A 21,899-nucleotide genomic window follows, 5' to 3' on the forward strand; every position below is an offset into this window, starting at 1 on the left:
ATTTTATCATAAAAATTATTATAATCTAATAGATCTTATTATCGGCTAAATTTTTTTGTACAAGACTTTTATGTAGACAAATATATATATATATATATATATATATATATATTATAAGCATGCAAATGTGAGACTCGTATAGATTATTATTATTTTATTTTAATAAGAAAATTGATAAATATTTATTGCACAATTCTTAAATATAAAATTTGTGTAAAGGTTTGAGAATTCTCTTTAAACATTTTGTACAGCCTTATAACATACCAACCTTTGCATACTTCCTAGTTTATTTTTTGTGATTTGTCTTCTATTCTATGTTGGTCTCATCTTCCGTTTTATTGCCTTGGCTGACATCGTGGGAGAGGTGTGGGCCGGATTGTTGGGACTTAATTAAATTGGTGGCATTTTTTTTCTTAATTAAGAAATAAAAATTTTATGTACAGTCATTTTTATATATTCTTTACACATTTCACTAATTTGATTGATTGCATTATTTTTTAATATAAAATAACTATTTTAACTAATCATATTAGTAGAGTGTACAAATGTGTGTGTGTATATATATATATATATATATATATGAGCTGTAAGTATGGAATGAGCTACAAGAACAAGATAGGTGTTTGCGATAGAGAAAGGCTATATGTTAAAAAAAAAAATGATATTTATAGTCATAGAATACACAAACGCCGTACATTCATTTTGAAAAAAATAAGTATATATGGCATCTACATGAAAAAATTAATTTTTTTAATAGTAGACTCCATTCTTTTTCAAGATAAGTGTAAAAGTATCTAACATTATTCAATTTTTAAAAGTTTAGAGAACAAAAGCTCTTTACTTTTGCAAAGGTATCCACATTCTACAGCATATTCAGCTCCACCATAGCAAGAACACGATGTTCTTAGTTCATGAAAACAACACCACTTTGTTTAGTTGAGTACTAGTTGTTGCAGATCAAACAACTTACAAATGTCCAACAACCCTCAGTACGCTCCTTGTTTAGTTTTCCAACTTGTTTCCGGCCAAGTGTAAATAGAATCTGACTCTTTCAAAGCTACGCCATATTTTTGGTGCTCTCAGCTCTACATTTTGGTTAAGGACTTCAAACGCGCAGCCACCCTTTTCTTATATGGATCTCCACTGCAAATCCACTTCTAGATCAGGGTCGATCTCTCCGCCCTGCTTTTGCATAGTCAAAGAATGTTATTGGAAAGGCATTTCATGGTGATTTTACACATTTTGTAGACAATGCCAAGGCGTATTCCCATTCTTGAATTGAGAGCAAAGTTGACTGCAAGCTTAGATGTATATGTTAATGTAACTAACCTGATTCACGGTTGGTCGAACCTCTGGAACTGAGTTATAAGGGCGTCTTCCATCATCAATAGCCATATTTTTAAGGGACGAGTACATAATCCCAAGATCCCTTAACCGTTCAAGCTCTGGCAACAAATCAGAATCAAGGTCAGGTCTATCCCTCTTCCTCATCTCGCAACATTTGAGAGCAAGTTTAGCAAGTGATAAAGCATCTTCAATAGGCCAATCTGTCACTGACGGATCGAGCGTCTCTGGAAATTTGTCTTTCTTAATGGCCTTCTCGATCTGGTGAGCTAATCCAATTGGAGGCTTTGCTGTAAGGAGTTGTAACAGCATTACACCCAGTGAATATACATCTGATTTCACACCCAACAATCCTGTTTGTTGATACTCAGGGTCAATGTAACAAAATGTACCAGCTGCTGAAGTCACATGATATTGAGTGATACTATCAGCAACAGATGGTGGAATTAGTCGGGCTAAACCCACATCACCGATCTTGCTTCGGTAATTTAGGTCTAGGAGAATGTTCCCAGGCTTGAGGTCGCGATGAACTGTAGGTTCTGGTTTTGTTTGGTGAAGAAAAAGAAGACCCGAGGCAATTTCAGCAGCTATTCTGAAACGGGTTGGCCATGATATTGGGGGAGTGCTGTCCTTCTGGAAGAGCCGATCTTCTAAGCTGCCATTGTCCATGTACTCGTACACAAGGCAACCATACTCTGGACAGGCACCTAGAAGCAGAACCATGTGGGGATGTCTGATACTACTCAGAACTTCAACCTACATGGAGAAGATTGGCAGCAGAAATTGTTCATATTAAGTTCGTTCCATATCAGCCTTAACCTACTTCAAAAGAAATTTTTTTGATCATGCCATTCTTCTCGTTAAGTTCTTACTTCTTTTTTCATCCTTATTTTGGCAGAGAAAGGTGATGGTAAATCATGTGAAAGGGGCTGCTAACTTCAGAGGTAACTTCACTTCACTTTTGGCATAGTGAAGTGAACAACATAAAATCTAATTGATTGCTACACCAAATTTTCTCCCAAAACAACAAAAGAATGTAATTACCTCTTGTTGGAACTGCTTCTGCCCCTGTGATAAGTCTGGCCTCAAGATCTTGATGGCAACAGCAGTGTGATCAAGCAAGCCTTTATAAACAGGTCCATATCCGCCTTCACCGATCTTCAGTGAACTGTTAAAATAGTCAGTTGCCTTTTCAATCTCATCGATAGAATATCTTCTATATATGACATTGTTTTGGGGCAATGCATCCACTGCTCTCTTCTGCTTGGCCTGCATTTCTATATTCTCTCTCTTCTGTGTTTGCATTTCTGCTAGCCTTTGTTGCATCTTGGCTGCTTCCAAGGCAGCCATTGTCTTTTGCCTCTCGACTTTTGCCAAAGCTAATGCGGCCTCTTCAGCAAGCTGGGCCTCCTCTAATTTACGTTCTTCTACTAATTGCCATTGCTGAAAATCTCTTGCCTGGATAGAGAAATAGCGGCCTTCCAGGTTTGCATTACAATAAACTACTAATAGGATCAACGATGGATCAAAGATATCAGATCTAGGTGATCAAGCTATAACATTATCTTACCTTCTGTCTGGCTACAATAATTTCTTTGCAAGCCAAGTTATACATTTCCATGGCTTTTGTCAGTTCAAGCCTAATTCTCCTCTTCTCGGCCTCCAGGCCCTGTTAAGTAACTCATAAATCAGAACATACGTTTCAATTATCAATTGTTTAACCATTAAAACAGAGATTTCTAAGATATCTCTAAGCCAAAGGCATACTGCATGCACAACCTAATGCTGAAGTAAAGTTCTGTATGGATGTATCAGTACAAACTACAATGATAGCATTAGTCATGATTATTATTGGAACACTTGCTTTCAAGCTTGAATGTTAAATTTATGCAATATATCTAGCAGTTCTGAATTCTCGAGCGAAAAACAAGCAGAAAAGTGAATTTTGAAATACCTTTAGATGTAGTAGTAGTAAGTTGTAAGAATTTTTAGAACATAGTTAACAACTAGAAGTCAGAACAAGATAGAAAAAAACCCTTCGTCCCAAAAACAAGATGGGTCCAGTCATTGGTCAATGGTTACACATAATTCCATTGCTTGGGCACACTTGCACGAACCCATTCATGCTTAAGAGCAACTTAATGTCAGTAGATAGTACCCCAATTAACTTAATATCTGGCCTGCCGACCACGGTGTTCATTTGCAATATACACAACAATGCTTCTTACACTATCAGAATCAAGATTTCTTGTCTTTGGATTCTTAAAGGAGAGAAAAAAAAGAGAGATGAAAGTAAAGGAGCAATATTCACCAATGATATAGCATACGCTACTGTAAATTATAATCATGATTGTTCAATTAGTCAAGTAGTCATCATCTCTGTCGATGACAGAAGTGTGATCCTGAAATTTTTTCACTTACTGGGGTTTGTGACAAGGTGGGGCTCCTGGGACTCTCGGAGGCCACTGAAGATTCTAAATTGTCAGAGGACGCGTTGTTTGAGGAAAAGAAGTTAAATGGGGTGTCAATTGATGATAGGAAGCTAAAGGCATCTGAAGAATCACTATTTCCATGGGACGAATTTCCTGATGTGAAACTGTCTGCTGCTGCTTTCGTTGGCGAATCAGTCCTGATGCTATAGTACCCTAAGTTGCCTTGTGGTGTCATCTGCAAGGACTCACTGCTTCTTTCGAAAGATAATTTCTCAGAGGCTGTCATTTTCCGTACTCTACCAGTACCATAAGACGTTCTGCACTAGCAAGCAATTGACAAATTCCAAGCAACACATAACTTGTAAGTTCATGGGAGTGGTAAGATTATCAGGCAATTACTGGACAACCATTTTCTTTGATTGACATCAATGCATGACACGCGTAGGAAACTAAGTATGCCTCATGCATTTTCTAAAATTTCATACTAATGCCATGATCCTGATCTATTAACGTTAAAGGGAGAGAAATAAGAAAAAAAAAAATCTCTGGCAAGAATTTCAATGTCTCAAGTGGAAGAGAGAGAGACGAGTCAAGAAGAATGTTCTTCGTGAGCTAAGAGTAGTCATGAAAGTCCTCTCTTATTGGTTTATAACGTAAAGCCACAAGGAAACTCTCCCCTCCCCTTCTTTTGCCTTGGGCTATTATTTCATTAGTTGAATTGGGTAAAAACTTGTGATTAAACCATCCCTGGGAGTTTTGATCACAGAAGAAATGGTAACCTTTACGACCCACCGAGAAATTATGTATAGCTATGTCGTTTCCAGTTTCTAGGAGTACCTGTAAGTATCATCGGGGTCTTGGGTATCAGGAGGAAGATTATCATGTATAACTTCCTTTAGAGAACGGCTCCCTAGATTATATGATGCACGAGCAAGTGTTCGAGGTTGATGATCTGCTAGACGAACTGCCTGAACTTTTCCTTTTGATATGACGTATACCGCACAGGATACTGGTGCAGCTTTGAGTAAGGTAGATGGTACATCTGCATCTTTAAATTTCCTGCATAGAGACAATCACCGAGAACTTGATCTGTTCAGAAGGGTGGGGGGAAAAAATACAAACTTTACAATCGTACCTACAAATTAACCACTGGGAACCAAGCCACTGAATTACTTTGTCATTTATAGTTATTTCATAGAGACTAACGAAACAAATGCTTGCAACGACCGAACTGCGATGTCATCAGTTTTCTCAGATGGCATCCAAAAGATCCCGTGCCAGTTGTTTTCTCTGATGCTCCCAGTCTTATGCAAAACTTTATCCCAACCAAAAGCCACCGGACCACATGAAGGTTGTGGCTTTGCTTATCTGTTTCTCTGGCTAATTAAAAGCTTTTTGTGGGAATTAAAGTCTGACATCGTGGGATTTTTGGAGAGCAGGAGAGAGTAACAGAGAGAGAGAGAGAGAGAGACCTCGTGAGAGCATTCCGATTGGAAGCACCAACGACAACATTGCTGATGGAGTTGCGAACAATATAATCGATAAGTGCGCTTGGAACGTCGATGTCATGGAGGATCACCTCCTTTGCTTCTATCTGAGATACTCGATTCATGAAAATATATCAGACCCACTTGAAGATGCATGTGAAGGTTTGAAAAGGTTAATTATTATGATCTATCTATAGCCTTCTGGCTTCTCGAGAATTATATTTATATTCATGCATGTAGTTTCATGGTTCTGGAGTGAAATGATCATTGCCTCTAGATCTTATTGAGGAACTTTTCTGCAGCACGTGTTGCTGCCTCTCCATCTAATTAACCAATGTGAGAGATCATCGATTCTCAATTTAACCTCGGAGATTCATTTACATCTATTTAGATTCATGGTTGGCTATAACTCACCCCTTTTCGAGCGCAATATCCACGATAAGGAAGGAATAATTGTCGCAACTCCTGTTCAGTTGGCGGGCGACCTTCTCTGTGGTCGGTTTCATGATTGTCTACAAAATATAAAATAGAAAACCTTAAACACAGCGAAAAAAGTCATGAAGCTAAATGCCCATGATATTGCATGCCAATCATGATGATGATGCATTTGAATTCTTGATCATGACTAGGCCAGGGCAATCAATGCATCTTGCAGGCCAGAGGCGAAACGTTGACCGGAGAATAACATGGCCGTTAAAGAATGTCAACGAACAGCACGTACATCGATCGATCATGAAATTCTAAGCGATTAATTAGTTTCCCATATTGGAATCAAATCCTTAGTGAATTTATAAGATGATGCAGATCGATGATGATCATGTATATATGAAAGAGAAGGGTACCTACGAGGATCCAAAAAACTCTGATTGCAAACGTGGACGAGAATGCAATGAGAAGAACTGCTCAAAATGGTGTCGACTGCCCATTTAACGGCAAAATGGCTATTCTTCGTTTTGTCAATGGCAATGACCGTGGAAGAACCCTCCTCTGCTGGATCCATTGAAGATAATGTTCTTGACAAAGCTGCCATATATATATAATAATAATATTATTGCCGGAAGCACCCCCCGGCGGCCAACCCAAGGCCAGTGGTCAGGGGCCAACCAATATTGTGATGAGGAGACGGGAAAAGAGAAGGACAAGCCTGATGCTAATTGCAACGGTTACCCTTTTCACCAATTTTGGAGAATCAGAATGCATGGTATTAATGTTCAATTTTCTCATGATGACCTGGATCGAAGACGGACAATAGACATTGACTAACTAAAACATATCTCCTCCTCTCTTTAAGTCTTATTTTGACTTGGGGACGTATATACGTACGTTGGATTTATAATCCCTTTTTTTTCCCAATTATATATATATATATATATATATATATATATATATATATATGTTCTTAAGATCCCTTTTGACTCCATACATTCCGGAAACTTGAGCAATTATATACATATAATTGGATGTGATATGATATTAATTTGCAAAGTTATCAAGCTCTATGTACTTTTTTTTTTTTTTTTAAATATGAGATTATGAAAAAATTAATTTTTTAATAATAGACCCTGTTTATTTTTGAAAAGGATGTGCAGAACTTGCATTGTATATAATAATACTCTATCAAAATATATACCATGTCTAAGTACTATCATGTGTATGATCTACGTACTATATACGTACTAATATTGTGCATATATTTTTCAAAACAAATTATTTTTTCTAACTATCCAACAAAAATTAAGAGGAAAAAAATTCCATTTCTATTGAAAAAAATGCAAGTATATAGTAGCGTTTATCATTTATTTGAAAAATATTAATTAATTAATTTTAAAAGAGTAATGCTACTGATCATTATTTTATAATAGGGTATTAAATTATAAGATTCTATTTATTATGTTTTACTTGTGTGTTTATCATTTAATGTTGAGTGGATGATAACATGGAGATTTTTCCTTTAAAAAATTAAAAAAAATACTAAAAAGTATATAATATATAATTTACAACTTATTGGGGGAGACAAAATGGCACAAATGTTGGGCATAGTACATCCCATGGATAAATGGATCCCCACTTTTAGATTCACATGGTAGATCAAGATCAAATATATATATTATATAGATTTACTATTTTTATTTTATGGGCAAATCGTGATACAAGATCACTGGTTTAATTACAAGAAATTTAAGTTGTGTTTGGACAGTGAGATATTTTTAAATATTTTGTGAATAGTATTAAAAAATAAATAAATAATGATAATAATAAAATAATAAATAATAATAAAATATTCTCACACTATCCAAATTAATCAGGAGAGTATAGATGGAATCCTTCAACATGAGTTAAAACCATGCATGGCAGTAAATTAAATACGGGATGGCGATCAGAAGATTTGAATGCATATATATACATGGTTCTTATTAGCTAGAGATCAGGTGGCAGAATCTCTGCGTGATTTTTCTAGTGAACGAGTATTTGCATGTGACACGTCGTATAAATAATGCTAAATATAATTTTTTGAGAAAACTCGATCGTCCCTTAGAAAGAAAAGTAGAGCACATTTGAAATTCAATTAAAAAAAATTATTTTTATAATAAGCCTTAGTTGTACTTTCAGAGCGTATAAATCTTACACAATCACTTTAAAAATTAAAAATATATTGAACAAGGAGATTTTCAAAAAAGGGTATCAGCATTGACAAAATTAGAAAAAAATTTAAACTTAAATAGCAGAAGGTACCATAAGGGACACAAGGGTATTATTAAATAATTTCTTAAATTGGAAAGTAAAAAATATATATCAATCTTAGAATCGATGCGCGTATGTCATTGCATAATGGGTAACTTCCAATAATATTACTGAAAACATTCCTCTATTCAAAATTCTATAGTATTTGTTAGATTTTTATTGTAGGAAAGACCCATTTGTTCTTTGTCTCTTCTTCTTTTTATTAATCTGTATTTTCTGAACTGATGTGTCTGTTTTATTTGCGTTAATGAACTGTCTTTCCTGAAAAAAAAAAAAAAATCCTATTATAAAAATTGACTTTTTCATTATCTTTCAGTGCGTGAGTCGTGAGTGATGGACACATTTTCACGATAAAAGTGAGTTTTTTTTTTTAATTTTTTTTATGATAAGATTTCTTTTTTGAAAAAGATTGTGCATAATTTGTAGTTGTTATTATTTAAAATAAATAACTACATTTGAAAATATTTACACCATATATTATTATAATTTAATTTTAAAAATAAATTTCAAATTTTAAAAATTTAAAATTATATTATATCATAAATGGTCAGCGACACGCCAGTCCAAAAACGGAATATGAAAATGAGCTCACCGTGAAGATGCCACGTCATGCTTGTATCGTAGAACATCCAAAGTCCAAGTCATTGTACCACGTGGGTACACAGATATTATTGGTGGTCTGCTGTCACTCATACTTCCACGGACACGTGTCCTTCCCCAGAGTTTGCATAGTGAGTGAGAAATCCATGAGAACATCGAGAAGAGAGTAGTTGTGCTTAGGTAAGCGCGGTCCTAACCGTTGTCTTAAGACTTAACGCTCGGTTTGGAAGCCATGATTTCAGGAAAATCAATTTTAAAAATAGATAATAAAAAATTAATTTAAAAATTTATCAGATATTTAATATTATTTAAATATTTTATATAAATAATAAATATTATAAAATTCATTTTAAGGGTTTTTTTTCCTCTAAAAATAAAAACCCTTAAATCTTGGATTGAAAAGCTTGATATTATGAAGAATTTTGGTTCCTAAAAGGAAATATTATTTTCAGAATTAAGTTAATTTATTTTCTCAATGGAAATAAAAACTTTTCTATTTTTTGAATATTTTTTATAATTTTTAATTGAAAAATTATGATGTATTTTTCATCAAAATTTTCACCTATAATATTCAGTATGTATAGAAAATAAAAACTATAATTTGATGTAACTTACCATAATTATTTTATAATTAAAAAGTTTTAAAATCAAACAATCTTATAAAATAAATTATTATAATTCTTTTATAAACCTCAATTTCTCATTTTCCGTTTCCCAAGCAAACGCAGCCCAAAACCATTGACTGATGGAAGCTAATCGCATGTATACGTGTCCCCGAAAGGAGTGCATGGTAAAGAAGGATAGAATCTCTCTCACACACTCTCTCTCTCTCTGTCTCTCTCTAAAGCGTCATCCAAGCCCAGAAACAAGGGAGACAATTCTAGGAAACACTCTGAGGCCAGATTTTTCGTACAACAAATTCCTTTTAGTTTCAACTGGTAAGTACCCTAAAATATGTTTTCTAGATAGTAGCTTTTTTCTTTCTAGATATGTGTTTTTGTCCTTTGTTATGAGGGAATCAAAATCATGTAGTAGCGTACTCAGATAATGGTTTAGTTCTATATGTATATGACTTTGATCGTTATTGATGATTTGGGTTTGGTTGTCTTCATTGGAAGAAGAAGAAGAAGAAGAAGAAGAAAGGTAAAAAATACCCATATTTCAAGAGAGGCGGAGATGAGTTGCCTCAGATCCAGGAAACCCCAGTTTTACAATTAAGGGTTCAACTTTTTAAGGATCTTGTGATTATATGGGCTGTTCCCTTTTCCCCAGGCTGTTTCCCATGACCCCTTTGAAGTTCTCTTCTCGGATTTGTCGTTAAAGATAAGATTTTGGTCATTTTCATACGGGTGTTATTTCAGGGTTGGTGGTCTGGATAGGATTTATGAATTCTGTGGCCAGTTCTGTGCCAGAAGGAGAAGAATTTGGTAAGCTTTGGAGTCTTTGAGAAATTGAAAGAACTTGTGAAGGTTGGAGTATTTATACTTGGAGATCGGATCCATTCATCCTCACTAGATCTGATAATCCTGATTTATTCTGCAAATGTTAGCTCATACCCATAATTAAGTTTATCTTGGTGGTGTGATTTGTGATCCAGACAATTAAAGTGGTTATCGAATTTCAACGTAAGAGTTGCTTGTTGATACATTCAGAGAGAGAAAGAGAGAGAGTTGATGGAAGAGATGTCTCCAGCGGTTGCAGTGACTTTTAGTTTAGGTAATTCTATTTGTGATAACTCTGGAATCGCAACCCACGTGGAAATAACACGGCTCAAGCTGGTAACAGATGCGGCAAATTTGTTGTTGGATCCTTCTCTGTTGGTGTCTGCAGAGTCTGTTTCTAGTGGCAATGGAAGTTGCAATGATGCTAAGAGCATAATTAACTTGGTAACGAGGTCAACACCAGAAGGCAGTGGCAGAGAAGGGGTGGATTTGTTAGGGATGTTGCCAGAGAATGGAAACAATTTAATTGCTAATGATATTATGATCCAGGAAAGCAGGGAAGATGAAATCTTGTCTATTGCAGATGACAGTAATGGGTTTTTTAGTGAGGAGTTGTTAATTGCTGATGTAGGCTCTCAAATAAGCTTGCCAGATATTCGGGAAGTTGAAAATGTTGACCATGCTCAGATTGTTGCTAAAGCTATTATCTTGGTGGAAGCAAGTATAGGGCAGGTACCTTCCGGTGAACTTATTGTGGCAGCAGTGAGCCCAGATTTGGAGATATCTCATAAATCTGATTTAAAGGCATCTACTGTGGTTTTACAGTCACATGTGCAGAAAAGTGTCAGCAAGGGAAGCAGTCGAAGTGTTTTTGAGCTGGATTGCATTCCCCTTTGGGGTTCTGTATCTGTTTGTGGGAAAAGACCAGAAATGGAAGATGCCATTGCAGCTGTACCTCGATTTATGAAAATTCCAATTAAAATGCTTATTGGTGATCGTGTGCTTGATGGAATGAACCAGAGTTTGACCCATATAAGTAGTCATTTTTTTGCCGTTTATGATGGCCACGGGGGCTCTCAGGTAAATATTATTCCCTAATGCTATTTGTTTTGTTTGAGTCTGATTGTAGTTTTTTTTTTTTTTAACAATTGGATGTGTTTTATTGAGATCATTCTTCCTCAACTATCTGAAATCTTATTATTTAAAGATAATGTATAACCTGGCTTATTCAGCCTGACTTAATGCTTTATAGGCAAGACTTAGAAGTCGTTAACCTGATCAATTTTTCAGGATCTGCATTGCCTTTTCTGTTGACTCACATGTTCCCAATCATTATGAGGTTTAGATATTCCAATATTCTGATCAGTTTAAGATATAGATATTCCTTATGGTGAACCATTTTGGACTTTAGAACATATTAGCTAGCTTGATTGGATGGGGTCACCTCTTGCAGGTTGCAAATTATTGTTGTGAGCGCATCCATTTGGCTTTGGCTGAGGAGATTGGAGCCATTACAGACTATTTAAGTAATGGAAAGATTGGGGAAAATCAGCAACTGCAGTGGGAGAAAGCCTTTACGAGTTGTTTCCAAAAAGTCGATGATGAAGTTGGAGGAAAAGTTGGTAGAGGCATTGATGAAAGCATCGGAGATGCTTCTGACCCTGTTGCACCAGAAACTGTTGGATCTACAGCTGTGGTTGCAGTAATCTGTTCATCCCATATCATAGTTGCTAACTGTGGTGATTCAAGAGCAGTCCTGTGCCGCGGGAAAGAACCCATTGCATTATCAACTGATCATAAAGTAGGGAACATGTTTTTATTCTGCTATACCATGATTATGAACCATAGTTCTCTTCCATGGAAACTAATCTTCTTTCGCACTTTAATTTTATTTTCCCCAGCCAAACAGAGAAGATGAATGTTCAAGGATTGAGGCAGCTGGAGGCAAGGTAATCCAGTGGAACGGCCACCGCGTCTTTGGGGTTCTTGCAATGTCAAGGTCCATCGGTAGGTCTACTTTGCACCCTGATCTTGTAATCACTTTGTGTATCATTTGTTTTCTAAATTTGTGCAGAAAAGGGTAGGGGTAGATTGTTATGGAAGCTGCTTATTTGGTGACACTTTAGTGTCGAAATTAACACGAATGTCAGTCTCAAATTTAAGCATAATTCTGAGAAGATTTTGGGAAAACTTGTGAAAAAAATAATATTTCGAAGTGCTCATTTATCAAAAATATCTCAAAGCCTTCATCGTTATTAGAAAGGAATGGATATATGAAATTCTAACTACTTGTTGAACTCAATCTATGAACTTAATTTCTTTATAATGACCTGGCTGTTGTAATAGTGGTTGTTTTGAATTTATACCCATCTTGATTTCTTTGTCTGAACAAATGCATTGCATTCCGTTGGTCAGCATCACCTGTATATTGTACTAGAGTTTTATAAGTATCACATTTGAAGAAAACAAAACGAATAAAAAGGAGAGATCTTTACGTTCTTTTTCCTCTCTAACTTACAGGTGATAGATATTTGAAACCATGGATTATTCCAGAACCGGAAGTCGTGTTTCTTCCTCGAGCTAGGGATGATGAATGCCTTATTTTAGCCAGTGATGGATTATGGGATGTGATGTCAAACGAAGAAGCCTGTGAAGTAGCTCGAAAGCGGATTCTGCTCTGGCACAAAAAGAATGGGACTGCATCTCTTGTGGAGAGGGGCACTGGAATCGATCCTGCAGCACAAGCAGCAGCAGATTACCTTTCGATGCTTGCCCTACAGAAGGGAAGCAAGGATAACATCTCTGTGATTGTCGTGGACTTGAAAGCTCAAAGGAAGTTCAAGAGCAAGTCTTAGTGGAGAAACTTCACCATGACTCGGTGAAGTTCATTATATTAGAGAAACTACATCTACTGAATACATAGCATGGTCCATTCGTTTTTCCTTATGGGCTATATGTGTGTACAATTATAGAAATGTGTGTGTACTATAGACTACGATGGAATGCCATATCTCTGTCTTGGTATGCATTATGCTGAGTTTTAGCTGTGTAAATTGGAGTTCGCTGCAACTAGGGGAGAGAATTTATGTTTTGGAGGGCTTTTGGGTGTTCAAGTGGTGGTCCAAGGAAATTTGAGTTAGACTAGTTAGGGTAATTGTTAAGGCTCCCAGCCTACTAACACTCCATGTTAGCATCTTGAATCTGACAGATACGAAAGGGCTTTTTTCCTGCTCATACTGTCTTGAGCTGAAGACGGTGGGTGAAATCCTAGCCTAGTTGGTTGAGGACACAGCATGTTGTATTTTGGATGAAAAATACAGTTCTGTGTCATCAGCTTTAATGGTGGATTTTGAACTTCTCATTTTATGTACAACATCCATCAGTTTGCGGCAACAGTCATAAACTCGAATTTTTACACATTCTACAAAGTATCAGTGTGCCCAATGGGTATTGAAAATTGAAATTCGAAAACATATGGCATTTCAAGAAAGCCGCGAGTACATTCCTCCAGCAAAGCATTACCATCCACTCAACTGTAATGCTCAAAAATTCACATTCTCCGATACTTGAGTAAAACACATTCTCTTTATCTCTTCTACTTTAATCGTTGTTCCGGCGAAGATTCTCCTGAGCTAATCTAGAAATAACTTTTGTACAATGACAGTAGATGTTAATGTTAATGGAATTCTTCCTCATGGCGGACTTCATGGGCTGTAAAAGAAAGGACCACATTTGCATTTCCAACCCTCAGGCTCATAGTTTGCAAACTGGATGCCCACATTGCTGTGTCTGCTTGTGGTGGGTACTTGAATGGCGTCACAAGGAATACATCCACGACACTTGTGCTCGCAGCTCGGTGGAATTGACCCTATTTTGCTAGCGCCTTTGTAAATTACTTCTTCATTTATCCTTGCTTTCTCGCTTTTGAAACCCTTCAAGAAACAGTAATTGACTGATAAATATCCATGGAGAGAGAGAGAGAGAGAGAAAGAGAGAGAGAGAGAGACTAACCTCTGCTGCGCTCAAGGTAACGGTTGAAGACTCTGAGTTCTGGACTGGCCCTGATCGAGTGATGGAAATAGCAGAGTTAGTTTGAGAAGTTATAATTGGTAAGCTATAGCAGGAAGTAAAAGGTTTCCATTCATATATCTAAAAGCAGCTTCTCAGGTAGATGGCATTCAATAGCCGAAGCAAAACGTTGCCGTAATCATTCTAAAACAAAACTTTTAGCTGTTCTTTTCATAGTGGTAATCGCAGTGAAGCTATGAAGTTCGAACCCGATGAGTTTTAGGGATAAGCTATGAAGCTAGCGAAACCAAATAGATATGATTATTGCAGCAAAAAGTGAACTTTTATGGTGTTGACCGAAAAGGGTGTCCTTGAGGAAGGGCAAGTGGCTCTCACCTGGTTGATGAGCACCAACGTTATAATTTGATGGAAAAGTCCTGCTTGTTGCAGATGCCCGACTCACCATCTGCAGAGCTATCAAAAAACAACAAATTCTTCCCTTCATCTTCAAAGCTCAAAGTGATGATGCCGATTGGCAATTAGAGAGAGAGAGAGAGAGAGATTTGGTGATCAATCCACTTTAGGAAGAATGCATGATTGCTGGGATATAAGAAGGCGAGAAAAGCAAGCCAAACTAATTTCCATTTCCCTAAAAGCAAGCCAGATGCTGATGATCTCTTTTCTTGGATTTCTCCTACTATCTTTGTGTTGCTGGAGAGATTTTGCTTCACAAGCAAGCGATCCTGGTTTCTTGTCAATTAGTTAAAGACGCTGCTGCTACGTTTCTCTGTCTCACTTGACACTTCCTTGTGCTCTTTGATTTCATCCATCAACAAAAGCCAATCTCTATCAATCTCTTTCCCTCTCACTCGTACAAATCAATCTCTCAGTACTATATGAGGCAGTCTAGTACCCAGAATAACAGCTCCTTTCTTGGGGTCTGTGCTAAAAGTCCTGCAAGCCTGCATTCTCACTGCAATCAGAAGAATAGCTGCGTAGACTGCAGAAGGCCCCATCCCTTTTTTTGTTTTTTGTGGTTTCTTTCTATGTCTGACAGTTTCATTGCTATAAAAGGCAGAAAAAATCCATTGCAGAGAACTATTTATATACAGCACATACTTGGAAAGAGAATCACCGTCTGAGACATTCAGCACCAGCAAAATTTAATTTAAGGACTACGATGTATACACAATACATTATATAATATATTACATAATAATATTATAAAATGAAAATTAAATAACTTTTATTTAAAATATAATTATATAAAATATTATAAAAAATTTTGTACATAAATATTTTCCTTAATTTAATAGATCTAAATGATGCACCCGAATCACCTTTATGCAGGTTGGTAGGTGGGAAACACAGGATTTGTACCATCATCCAATCTGAGCCGTCTATTTGAGCCATCAGCAGGATGTGTTGGTGGCCCTGATAACTTTTTGGGAAGTCCAGATGATCACTTTTACAATGGAATAGATTCCACCGTACATTATCAAAACATGTATTTTTTTGTCTGCATATTTGTTATCTTAAAAACTTTCAGCAATATTCACTCATTTCTTTTTAAATTAATTCTAATCATTTCTTTATCATCATTCCCTCGTTATTTTATAATATATTATTAAATTATTTATTATATTTTATTTATAAATTTATTATTTAAGAATAAATATTAAAAAAATAATAATAAAATTGATGATAAATATTTTGCCTTTCTTTTTAAGACTTCTAAGAGTGGATTAATGGATATGAATCATATGATCTTATTTATTCAAAACATTTTAATATATTTACACGATCTTAGTGCATGTAAATCCGACAGTCCCATTAAAAAGAAGTAGAATTTACTATTAAAAAAAATAATTTTTTCATATAAATTTTAAATTAATTTTATTTTTTCAAAATGAAGACTTACTAGTTTAAAATTGTACAGATTATTTTTCTTTTCATATTCCGATAAGCTTGTCAATCTCTCTATATCATCCGATATCTTTATGGATGATACTTTCATCCTAAACCATATATTGCTCTCTTTTTTTTTTGTCTGAGAGTATCATTGAGGCAGAAAGAAGAAAGAAGAAAGAAAAAAAATGCTATATGAATATAAAAAAAGAAACTTCAAAATCTTTGAAGCGAAGAAGCACTTCATTCGTGAGCTGAGCTGCGTGAAACTGACCTTGGGAAACAAGCTTAACGTAAGCAAAGCTTGATTACGCCATCCATTGCTCTCTCTCTCTCTCTCTCTCTAGCTAGAGATGTAGGATGTAGCTAGGCATCGCTGTTCTGAACTACTGGAAGTCTGGAACCTCTGGCTAATTTGGCCTTAACAGCAATATTCAATGCTTTATTTATTGAGATATAGTTGGGAAAAGTCGAAAGCTATGGTTGATGGATAATATCAAATCTAACAAAAGCGAAATAGGAATCGAATAGGGGATATTATCATATGTCATTTTCCAAGTTTCATATCTACATATGCCTTATCTTAAGCAAGTACAGCAAACAATTGAATTATTAGTTCCCCTTGGGTTAAGGCTTATGGTATGAGACTGAAGACATCAATCAGATGAAGGAATTCACTGAGATTGCAAATACATCACTAGTTCTCAGAAAAAAATGAGATTGCACATTTGATATGTAGGTGTCTGTGCCACCAAAATCTTGACTATGCCAACCACCCCATATTAGTTGGTTGTCAGTTAATCACTACTTTTTACTAAAATAAGTCTATTATTGTCACAAATAACTTGTCATAAATGCTCGACGAAAATCGAATGTATCAGCATTTAACATTAATATTAGGTGGATAATCATGCACCTGTAATGGAACTTTGGCAAGGTTTGGCAACGTTTTGATATCTGTAACTTGCAACTAAATGTTTATAATTCTCATCCAAATATCCATAGGACCATAAACTAAAGAATTTCATACCAACATCATGATCATTTGAGAAACCTTGCTGCATTTTTCTCACATGGTTTCTTTCCGAATGAGAACAGAAACATGTAAGAAAAGCAAGCAAATAATTCCAGTAGTCAAATTGAACAATGAAATAACCAGGAAAAGTACTTGAGCACAATAGTTCGATTTAGATGGTTAAATCACGTACATACATACGTAGAAATCAAGAGAAATTAATCATCATTCGATATTTGCTTCTCCAGCTTTCTAATCACATTGACTGTGAATTTCTCAAACCTTCTAATGACTGAGGCTCGACCAACCTCTCACTTCTAAGATGAATCATGATTTTTGGATTCTTTCTTAGGATGAATTGTTTCAACAAGGGCCTCAACCTCTTCCTTTACTCGTTCAAACACATTAGGCCCTTTGACTTTATCAACCTGGGTGTTCTTGTCAATGTCATCACTCCTTCCATGTGTTTCCTTGTGATGGTGAGGTGATTTTCCAGTGTGGGTTATTGCTTCAGTCTCTTGCTCAGTTACATCCTTTCCTTCTCCAATAAAAGGGAAAGGAACGAAGAAAAAAAATGAAAAAAGGATCACACTTAATTATTTTACTCCCATATGTTAAATGCATGCAAATAAATAAATAAATATTTACTATTTTTAGTTTATTTCAGCAAAATATCTGTTCATGGAACTCTTTATCGGCTCTCCTTTTGCTTTTTGTTTTTCCCCATAGGAGTAAAAAAAGTATCCAATTGAAACAAATGGAGCGCATGATGCCAATTAGAATCTCATAAACACCAACATTAGGAGACCAATGCAATCCAATCAAAATGGAAACAACAAGGATTTAAGTTTATTCAACAAGGATCATACATGCAAGTTAACAGTTTTACACAAAACACTATTTCCAGAGCTAAGATTCAAATTAAACATCTTCAAAATAACCCAAAGCGCTCTAAACGAATTAGATCTGAAATTAAACTCGTTTACACCAAAGCCCATCACTACGATCATATTTTTATACAGATTTAAGGGTACGCATAACATATATAGCAATAAACACAGGCAATGAAAATTTGTAATAACTACAAAAGAGGAATATGTAGAACTGGCTACATATTAAGATCGAAGGGAGACTAAATACCTTTTAGCTCAGCCATTGGAGTTTCTAAGAGAAATTTTGCGGTTCGGAACCCCTGGTTCGAACAGAGCTCTCTCTTCTCTCTCTATAGTTTACTCTACTGGACCGTTCGGTCACATCTGGGCCGTTGATGCGTGGGACTAGAGACCATCTAAGACGGTTCAGATGGAAGCTCAACATTATTTTCCTTCTTTTTCATTTATTTGTAGAATAAACAAAGAAAAATAAATTCATGGGCTAAAGTAAATTTCATGGCCTGTGAATTACGGGTGGGCTTGTCTCTATTCCCTTGCTAAACTACAAAGTGTAAGTACTAGTAGGCCTAGCATTTTCTTTATGTTTTATCTGGGTATTGGCCCATCATTACAGCCCAAACTTATCTCTGGGCCTAGAAAGAGATATATACCAAGAAAATGTTTATTCAAGAGAAGGGATATATCTTCAAGAGTAATAATATATGTAATCGTGAAGTATGCAAGTGTAATCACTTTGAGAGTAAGATCTATTATTAAAAGAGAAATGATAGTTACAGTCGTGAGTGTACAAATATCGTGCAATCATTTTAAAAAAAATGAATAAATACAAGATCCATATGAAAAAAATAATAATTTTTTAATAATAGACTACACTCTTTTTCAAAGCGCCTGCATAGCGCTTGCGTCATCTACGACTATACGTAGCATTATTCTTATTAAAAAAATATTTTTTTCCTATGTGATCTATATTTATTCATTTTATTGAAATTGATTATACAGTACTTCCGTACTCATTATTACAACTCCTTCGGCTCTTCTCGAGCATTGTCTTCTACAAAAGAACCGCATATATCAACATCATTTGTCTCTTTGATGTACAGTGAATCACTTAATAATTCCATCTCCAAGCAATCGGAAGAGAAAATCGACCACAAAATTATACAGCACGTGGAAATTAAAGCATCTCTCCAAATATGGACAACACAAGGAACTGTTCGTGTGTCAATTCCAAACCAGAACCGAGAGCCATGCCTTGAGGGAAGTTTGAGACAGCGCGGACCCGTTGAAGTTTGACTTCTTTTTTCTTATCTAGTACTGCATCATCATGTACTCTACGTTGCTCGTGATAGGAAATGAAGATGCTCAATGATCATCGTCTATTCGCAGGCTTTACACGTGAGGGATCGGTTGCACCATTAACAAAGGCGACAAATCGATAAAGCTGGCCAGGATGCATTGCTGGCGGCCTCCAAAGCTGTAAAATTTGTTGGATGTCAATCTTGATGGGATCGATATTCATGAAGTGAAGGAAAGAAAAGGAACGGGATGGATGCTTTTCTTCAGTTTGGAGTAAACATGGGAACTTTCTTTTTCTTTCTTTCATTCATGGGGAGGGTTGCCATGAAGAGAAGGAAGGCTGAGTGGGGTCTCCTCGGATGACTATTTTCTTGTACATTCATCCTTCTTTGTATTTCTGATGATCTGTGGGGTACGATGTAGTTTTGTTTGCATCAATTTATATGGATAATATGTTCTATGTTTTTCGACTTTTGCTTTCGGTTTCCCATTATTTGCATTAGATCAATATATAAATATATATATATATATATATATATATACAGAAATCAATTACCAGTTAAAAAAGAAAACTATGGATCAATTGTTTTTATCTAAGTTGTGAATTCTAATGTTTTCTCTCTCTCTCTCTCTGCGTTTTTCTTTTGTACATTTTGATTATCATGTATCTCTAAATTCATTTTCCCAAGGAAGAAAAAAAGTCTCTAATTTCTTCATGAAACATGGACTGAAAGCTGTGACCTATATATATATATATACCGAATGCAATAGTCTTCAAGAAAAGACAAACAAATTAAATAACATGGCTATTTCCTCCATCATATACTTATTTTGATTCCTGATCAATCAGTACTTGGGAAAAAACAAAAATCATTTGCATCTTTTGTCCTTTGATGGCTCAACAAATAAAGCAAACAGCAAAGCTTATATTTCTATTTCTTCAATCATAAGCCATTCCGAACTCTTGCTTTTTCTTTCAGAAGCAGCAAATAGTGTGAAACCATAGATGCTTCTCATCAGCCTTGTTTCACTGCAAGAAAAAGCCTTGCTTGCATGACAGATCACTGAAAAAGGCAAGATCATGAATCCCTGAAGGAGTGCTCTCTCTCTCTCTCTCTCTCTCTCTCTCTCTCTCTCTCTCTCTATATATATATATATATATATATAAATATATGTGTGTGTGTATTTTGGCTGAGGATATTACGATAAAGTGGAAAATTAGTACATGCATGTTTCAGATTTCCTGGCCGGAAGATTGGCAATCTTGAGATGGCTCAGATGATATTACGATAAAAAATGCATGTTTCTGGGAAATTGAGATAAAAAATTATATGTATTTTTGGGATAACTTAATTTCATGGTTTCAAATTTATGTGCAGCCATACACAGAAGGTTGTTTTACATGATCTTCTCCTCCATGTCCCCTTCAAATGATACCTTTAATTTGGTAAAGTGCTTTGTCTGTACGTAACACATTGCGAAACTTGTTCACATTAATGCATCATGCCCTAGCTAGCTAGTTTTAGTAATTGCTATATATAAAGAGGGGATTGTCTTGCATTATTCTTTTAATTAATTTATGCTTTGACCCCAAATTAAAACCTGCTTTTATAACCCATATTTTCAAATCAATAAAACGAAAAAAGAAAAAAGTTGTATGTATGGCTGAAATATATATAAAAATTATATATCATGAGTTCTTAAGTATTAATATAAGAGACAAAATTTATTGGCTAAAATCTGACGCACTGCATTAAGTCACATCAGTTTATAAATTTAATTTTATGTAATCTCTTTATGGTTAAAGTATTTCTAGCTAGGTAATTTATAGAATACATTGTCTCGAGACCGTGATCAAGATCAACTCAATTAATTGCTGTTCAATCCAAAGTGTTTGATTCAATTCATGTACTCATGAATTGGAGGAATCGTCATCTAGCTAGTTGCATGCATCTCAAATTAAAGCTTCATTTTTATAAAACCACACCATCAATACCTCTCGAAGACTTTCGCGCTTGGGAAACTTATTAATTAGAATGAGAGTGCATGTATACATACATCATATATAGATTAAAAAGATTACGGATGGAAAAAGCGTTTATTAATTTTACTATAAGAAAATCTATTTATAAGTTTTATTTTTTACACATTGCTGATATGAAAGTTGATCTTTCACGTCAGTATGATTGCTGATTTGATTTTTTTTTAAATTATAATAGGTCTTACTATAAGTAGTATGTTAATACATCGACTAATGTATATATAACAAAACTCTTTCACTATATACACACTCTTTTACTATATGCATGCATGCACACGCGAACCTTGGTTTTCCATCTATCTTTGCAAAGATGAGCGGATTTAATAATTTGGTATATTATGATCTTCTAATTAATTAAATATGGTAAACCAAATATCTATATAGATAGAAGAGAAATGGTCATTAATTGATCCTCACTATCGATATATATTATATATAGTAACATATATATGTACATAGTTCAAAATGCTTCTCTTCTCTGCTAGCTGCCTGATTCTTTTACAAGTATCTCTGCATCTAATTAATGAGATGATCACCCGAATTTCTAAACTCTAAACAAATTAATATATAGCATATATGGCTTAAATTTAATATACATTATATATATATAGAAATTATAAAAAACAAAAACAAAACAAAATTACTTGAAAACGGTCATGTTGAATGTCAAATCAATGTATCAATAAAACTC

The 21,899-nt window shown here is 35.2% G+C and overlaps 5 protein-coding genes across 6 annotated transcripts; 1 reads left to right on the top strand and 4 right to left on the bottom strand.

Annotated features, from left to right (window-relative positions):
• Positions 1 to 785: 785 nt before the first annotated feature.
• LOC121247108 (U-box domain-containing protein 52-like) lies at positions 786 to 4,263 on the bottom strand. The gene is made up of 5 exons (XM_041145450.1): positions 3,766 to 4,263; positions 2,915 to 3,013; positions 2,389 to 2,802; positions 1,330 to 2,100; positions 786 to 1,182 (listed from the first exon to the last, which is right to left on the bottom strand). Exons 1-5 carry the CDS (start codon positions 4,060 to 4,062, stop codon positions 1,129 to 1,131), a joined length of 1,635 nt encoding a protein of 544 aa, XP_041001384.1. The 5' UTR covers positions 4,063 to 4,263; the 3' UTR covers positions 786 to 1,128.
• Positions 4,264 to 4,603: 340 nt separating this feature from the next.
• On the bottom strand, positions 4,604 to 6,402 carry LOC121247452 (U-box domain-containing protein 35-like). The gene is made up of 4 exons (XM_041145797.1): positions 6,110 to 6,402; positions 5,678 to 5,775; positions 5,249 to 5,370; positions 4,604 to 4,835 (listed from the first exon to the last, which is right to left on the bottom strand). Exons 1-4 carry the CDS (start codon positions 6,291 to 6,293, stop codon positions 4,604 to 4,606), a joined length of 636 nt encoding a protein of 211 aa, XP_041001731.1. The 5' UTR covers positions 6,294 to 6,402.
• A 2,892-nt stretch (positions 6,403 to 9,294) lies between these two features.
• On the top strand, positions 9,295 to 13,075 carry LOC121247109 (protein phosphatase 2C 16-like). 2 transcript variants are annotated; one of them, XM_041145452.1, is made up of 5 exons: positions 9,295 to 9,543; positions 9,727 to 11,127; positions 11,501 to 11,848; positions 11,949 to 12,054; positions 12,568 to 13,075. In XM_041145452.1, the coding sequence occupies exons 2-5, from the start codon at positions 10,279 to 10,281 to the stop codon at positions 12,900 to 12,902; spliced, it is 1,638 nt and encodes a 545-aa protein (XP_041001386.1). In that variant the 5' UTR covers positions 9,295 to 9,543; positions 9,727 to 10,278; the 3' UTR covers positions 12,903 to 13,075. The 2 variants fall into 2 exon arrangements, with proteins under 2 accessions (XP_041001386.1, XP_041001385.1); XM_041145451.1 differs by having other exon boundaries at positions 9,340 to 9,543; positions 9,730 to 11,127.
• Positions 13,076 to 13,442: 367 nt separating this feature from the next.
• Positions 13,443 to 15,044, bottom strand: LOC121247111 (EPIDERMAL PATTERNING FACTOR-like protein 6). Its single transcript, XM_041145453.1, has 3 exons — positions 14,452 to 15,044; positions 14,059 to 14,108; positions 13,443 to 13,979 (listed from the first exon to the last, which is right to left on the bottom strand). The coding sequence occupies exons 1-3, from the start codon at positions 14,558 to 14,560 to the stop codon at positions 13,752 to 13,754; spliced, it is 387 nt and encodes a 128-aa protein (XP_041001387.1). The 5' UTR covers positions 14,561 to 15,044; the 3' UTR covers positions 13,443 to 13,751.
• Positions 15,045 to 17,115: 2,071 nt separating this feature from the next.
• LOC121247810 lies at positions 17,116 to 18,276 on the bottom strand. Its single transcript, XM_041146260.1, has 2 exons — positions 18,119 to 18,276; positions 17,116 to 17,516 (listed from the first exon to the last, which is right to left on the bottom strand). Exons 1-2 carry the CDS (start codon positions 18,132 to 18,134, stop codon positions 17,296 to 17,298), a joined length of 237 nt encoding a protein of 78 aa, XP_041002194.1. The 5' UTR covers positions 18,135 to 18,276; the 3' UTR covers positions 17,116 to 17,295.
• Positions 18,277 to 21,899: the final 3,623 nt, after the last annotated feature.

This window comes from Juglans microcarpa x Juglans regia, chromosome 1S (genome assembly GCF_004785595.1).
Source record: "Juglans microcarpa x Juglans regia isolate MS1-56 chromosome 1S, Jm3101_v1.0, whole genome shotgun sequence".
NCBI lineage: Eukaryota > Viridiplantae > Streptophyta > Magnoliopsida > Fagales > Juglandaceae > Juglans > Juglans microcarpa x Juglans regia.